The 5,873-nt window shown below is 28.0% G+C and overlaps 1 protein-coding gene across 1 annotated transcript; it reads left to right on the top strand.

The window, feature by feature from the left end:
* Nucleotides 1–4,508: 4,508 nt before the first annotated feature.
* LOC7459120 (heavy metal-associated isoprenylated plant protein 41) lies at nt 4,509–5,653 on the top strand. The gene is made up of 3 exons (XM_024582796.2): nt 4,509–4,610; nt 4,765–4,843; nt 5,181–5,653. Exons 1-3 carry the CDS (start codon nt 4,605–4,607, stop codon nt 5,447–5,449), a joined length of 354 nt encoding a protein of 117 aa, XP_024438564.1. The 5' UTR covers nt 4,509–4,604; the 3' UTR covers nt 5,450–5,653.
* Nucleotides 5,654–5,873: the final 220 nt, after the last annotated feature.

The raw sequence follows: 5,873 nt of genomic DNA, 5'->3' as shown, positions 1-5,873 counted from the left end.
TGTGATAATTTTTTAAAAAAATATTAAATGTTTTTTTTTTATTTTATTCGATTTTTTTATTAACCACGTTACATGATTTTTGATACAATATAAAAAAAAAAGTAAAGAAATATGCAAAAAAAAATAAAGGTATTCTAAAATGAAAAGACGAGTCAAATCAATTGATTAAATATGTGAAAGGATTTCAAACCTTCATACATCATAAAGGGTATTTGGGACTATTATCTCTAGCACTATCATCATAACAATTAACAACAATCAAATTAGCAGATTATAAATCTGTGAAGACTTGGCAAGTAAATGCCAAAGACCCAGACCAGCTGAACGGTCGTCTCGCGAACACGTGACTTAAGTGGACTAAAGATGTGAAAGCATATACTAGCCGAGCTAATCACAAACCGACGAAAGCATGTTAGATATAAGTAACAAATCTATATGGAGACCAAACTCCATTGACGATAGAAAAAGAAAAAAGAAAAAAAAAGAAAATTACTTTTTATTTTTTATTTATTTTGATATAGTTGTCAATGTCATGTATAATTAATTAAGTACGCGTGATGGGAACGCCACTTTTCCCTGCAAATTCTTTCTTAGAGTACTTTCCGAGCAATTTTGTTAAGGAATTGTGATTTCTGCTTCAATTCTTTCTTTCCGTACAATTTTATTGTAATAGAATGGACTAAATTTGCATGTTTTAGCATTGGCGGGAACTAGGATTAAATATTTTTAAGGGACCAATCTAATAATTTTAAATATTTATAAAAGTACACGTACAAAATAAATTGAGGACCCTTTCTATCTTATCTCAATAAACAAAAAAAATATCGTAAAAAATTAAAAAAAATAAGAGATAAATATAAATTAAGATATTCAATCACACAAAATAACATATTTACCCGATTATGTTTATTGAACTTTTTTTTATTGAAATCGATAAAATATAATAAAAATAGAAACACAAATGAAACTGATTTAGCAAATCCACACCCTAAAAAAACATTACGCAAGGCCGAACACATAAGAAATAATATTTTAAAATGAATATTCTTTATTTTAAAAAATAAAGTTCACTTGTATAAAAAAATTATAGATATATTATAATAGTATCTTCAAAAATCAAACATAAGCAAAATAATTTTTAAAAAAACTTCTATTAAAAAAAGGCATGCAAAACCTGTGATCAAGTCATAATATTGAGATAAACTTATAGAAACGAAATCAAAGATAATCACAAAACCAATATTAAAAAAAAAATACAGAATGATAAGATCATCAAAAGAAAATTAGCAAAAAAAGATGTTGAATAACATTAACTATTCAAATTTGTGACCCGGGTTATTAGATCAGAAGCTCTACAAATAAAAAAATATAAAATCGAATTCCCAACAAATCAAATGTGAAAACATGAAACCAGGAAAACAAAATCAATTACACAAAATGATCTAAAAAAAATTAATTAAAAGAATGAGGGTGAAAAAAAATAAACTAGAGAGAAAAACAAAAATTTTCAAACGAAGGGTCAAATTGAATTGAAAAATAGCTTTAACAAAAGGGAAAACAAATCAAAAAAATGAGAGTCAAATTAAAAAAATAAAACAACATAAACTTTGATTGAAAAATGAAATAGAAAGCCAATAAAATTTTAACAAAAGAGCCAAGAAAAGAAATTAAAAATTAAAAGAATACGGAATAAAATGAAAAAAATATGAGAATTTATAATTGAAGGACAAATTTGAAAAATTAAAAGAATAAGAATCATTTTCTTAATCATAACATGAAGAATTACAAATTAATTTCTTAAATCCACTTCAAATTTCGATCCAAACACACACACACACCATTAACATCTTTTCCATACCATAATTCAATCATTCTTGTTCAAGATCCAGCCTTCAACCTTTGATTATCTATCTACAAATTAGCGAAGATGAGTTGGCAGCCAACACCTAAGCTGAATTCCAACTAAGATTCATCAAGAAAATCTTCAAGGATTTGATTTTCACGAAGTTGGTGATTGTTTTCTTTCATAAATGGATACTCTATATAAGCAGCCTTCTCCCAATATTTAAAAGCAGAACTTACATAGAAGAGTTTCTCTGCAGAAGCCATCAAATACTTAACCCCTTGTAACATACTCAAATTTTCCTATAACCTTCTATATTATCATTCATCTTGTATAAAGATACATACGTTTTGGATCCGAATTTCTACAACCATTATCTCCTGAATTAAATTCAATACAAATTTTCAGTAAGGTTCCTTTAAACCTTACTTTCAATATATATTTTATTTAAATTCTATTTGTATTTTTATTTCCATAAACTTAAGTATGCTCTGTGTTTGATAGAGAATCTTGTCATTTCTAGACTTACCTCTTCACTCACATCAAAAATTTATTTATACCTTTTATTTTGTTTTACAATATATATATATATATATATATATATATATATATATATATATATATATATATATATATATATAAATCATAACCCATCCATTTTTTTACCTCTAATTTATAAAATATATTAAATTTTCAAAAAATTATCTTTTGAAAGTAATTTATGATTATTTCATGATTTTTGATACTTTTATTTTATTTCATGTAATTCTTTATAATAAAAATGAAAAATTAAAATACAAAGAAAAATGAAGATAAAATGAAAAAAAATTAGGGTGTGAATCGATGAGCAAAAAGAAACTAAAATGATGGAGATGAAATAATATGAAGAGAAATTACACAAATGAAGAAAAGAAAAATAAATAGAGAATCAAATAAATTTGGAAAAATTGAAAAAAAAAGAGATTTGAAACAATTAAAAAAACTTTAATTAATTTCTTACCATAAAGTTTTCCTATTAAAAATTCACATTCAAGAAAAAAAATAATATTTATTTATTTTAACAAAGACTCCAAAAAGGAGGAGAAAACCCTAAGGAAGGACATTAGAAAAACCTTACAGAAAAAACTCCTTATAAAGAAGCAATCTAGCCAACTATAATAATAATAAAAAATGGATGGCAAAACCCTAGCAACTTAATTATAAAAAAAACTAAAAAATATGGCAAAATCACTTTATATAATAGTATAGAGAAATCAGTTTTGATTTTAATAGTATTCCGTAGTTATTTTTTTTTATTGTTATTATTTTAGTCCTTTGGATTTTTTTTAATTGTGGTCCTTGAATTATTATTTTTTTCAATTTATTTCTTTAATATTGTGTTTATTAGGGATTAGGCTTGACAATTTGTTTTAATTGCCTAGATATAAGGATATCATGGTATTGAGAAAAAAAATTCCTTTTTTTTTTTGCTAGCATCACGGACTGAATTGACAATAAGGAGAAAATGTTCACCCCCGATTTTTTTTTGTTCTTTGATTTTTTTATTAGTATATTTTTTTTCGAATTGATCCTTTTACATTAAATTTTTATGAGATTGGATTTGATGGTTTATTTCAGTTAATTAGGTATAAAGATCTTGCAATGAAAAAAATAGGTTGTTTACAACAACTAGATTGGATTTGATAGTTTTTTTTCGATTAACTAGGTATAAAAAACTAGTAATGAAAAAATAGTTAATGTTTCAATTGACAAAATGAAATTTAGTTTCATTAGTTTAAAACAATTAAAACTTTGAAAATCAAAACAAATGTTCAACCCTATTTTTTTGCAAGGCGAGGGACTAAATTGAACAAGCAGAGTAAAAATAAATGGTATGTAACGCATACCTTAGTGCGTAAAGTGGGACGTTGCATCATGGGAGTGTTTATGATGGCCACTAATCTCCAAAGGCTTCCTTTATTGGCGCCGCTAGAATCATCTCGGAGGGGTCTTTATTATGCGATGACAAGTGTTGGGGAAGAAAAACAGTGTCGTTTCAGCCAACCACTATACTTTCATTTCTTTTTCTCTCTTTTATATATCCTCTTCTCAATTTTTCCACCTTACTTTGTCAAAAATACCAGAGTATGTTGTAAAATTTTTCTTATATCAAATTTTATTTTTATTATTTTGATATTTTGATTTATTATTTTTTTAATTTCATTTTTCATCATTAACTTGAATATTAGAGATTGAATTTCATGATTTTTTTTGCTTGTTTTCTATAGGGTGATTCTGGTCTTATAAATTAAATTGCAGGGAATTTTTTTAGGTTTTTTTTTATTTTTTTAATTTTAACTTTTAATGTTTAATTAATTAAGAATTGAGTTATATATAGTTTTATTTATTTTTATGGAATTATCTCTATCTTAATAATTAATATTTTTAATTATTGTCAAACTAAAATGCTACTTTTTTTTTTTACTCGTTATACACCAGGCTATCAGAGATCCCTATGAATATATATTTATGAATTTTTAAAACTAAGAACTTCATGTGAATTGTGAACTACTTTTCTAAGGAACAAAATAAGCAGTGAACTGATGTGACAATACAGGGTTAGAATAGTTCAGCGTTTGGACCGCGTATGTCCCAAGTGTGACTCAAGAAGTATTTTATTTTCCTATAAAATACAAGTTAAGCATCTCCTCTTCCTCCATTTCACAATAGACTTGAAACCTAAGAGAGTATTTCACCGAAATTATTTCTGTTGCTGTTGAGAATGAAGGTAAGTATTTTCCCCTTCAGAACTTGTCACACTGTTTACGGCTTAATTTATGTGAGATTCATTTTCCTTAAACTCAGAGAATAAGAAGTGCAAGCTTTTACTATATGTGGTTAACATTCACGTAAGTGGGAATGTTTGTTGTTCAATGGTGCAGCAAAAAATAGTTATGGAGGTATCAATGAACTCCAGCAAACACAGAACGAAGGCTATGAAGATTGCGGCGGTCGCAGACGGTATTTAGCGTTCCTTAATTTCCGAATGAACATGTTTTGCTTTCCAGAACTGTACGATGATCGATCAGGAGACTTACCATGTCAGAGAAATACTGATACTGAGCTCCGCAAATTGCAAGGAATAAATACATTTTGGTTCATTTAGTAATCTTTTTTAGTGGGTGTGGTCGTTTCATGCAACTAATATTGTACAAACTCTTCATTTTCTTTTTCTTTCTTTGTTGTTTTCCCTTCATACACGCGTCGTATAAACTTTTCTAAATGTTTACTTTGTAACAGTAACATGTTATGAAATCTTACATAGGTTCTGACACGGAGAGTTTATTATGTTGGACAGGTGTGAATTCTGTGGAAATAGAAGGGACAGACAAAGTTGTGGTGACTGGGGAAGTTGATTCGGTTAAGCTGGCCCATGCCCTCAGGAAAAAATTTGGGCATGTTATGATAGTGAGTGTCAAAGAAGAGAAAGAAGAGAAAGAAGAGAAGAAAACGGAAGAGAAAGACGTGCTGTATTGGCCAAATAATTACTTTCATCACTATCCTCCACCTATGATGTACGGAGACGTTTACTCTCCACACCAACCACCTACTTGTTCCATCCTTTGAGATATATCTGTATAATTTTCCTTGTTATTTATGAGATATCAAAGATATATGTTCTTGTTTACAAGAGTTTAAAACCTGTGATTTGCGAATTCTATAGTTAAGCTCGAGCTAGTATGCATGCATGCATGCAGTACTCAGCTTACAGCTTCAGTATCGTAATATTAATGGAATTGGATATCATTCACAGAAAAGAGTTTATTTCAATATTGTCTTAGAACCATCATTTTGATTAATTTGACAATATTTGAGCAAACCCTTTGAGGTTTGTTACAAACCCTTCAAAAAAGACTACAGAAAAAACCTTTAACACCTAAAATACCCCACAAGGGATGCTGGCTGCTGTTGATGCTTCCAAACGGAAGCTAGGCAACTTCGTGGTAGACGGTGAAGTGGATTGGTATTGACGAGGGAGGGAGGATCTATT

The sequence above is a fragment of the Populus trichocarpa genome, chromosome 1 (assembly GCF_000002775.5).
Source record: "Populus trichocarpa isolate Nisqually-1 chromosome 1, P.trichocarpa_v4.1, whole genome shotgun sequence".
NCBI classification, from domain to species: Eukaryota; Viridiplantae; Streptophyta; class Magnoliopsida; order Malpighiales; family Salicaceae; genus Populus; species Populus trichocarpa.
Note: the sequence above shows the minus strand (reverse complement) of the source record. Positions and strands in the feature narration are given on the sequence as shown.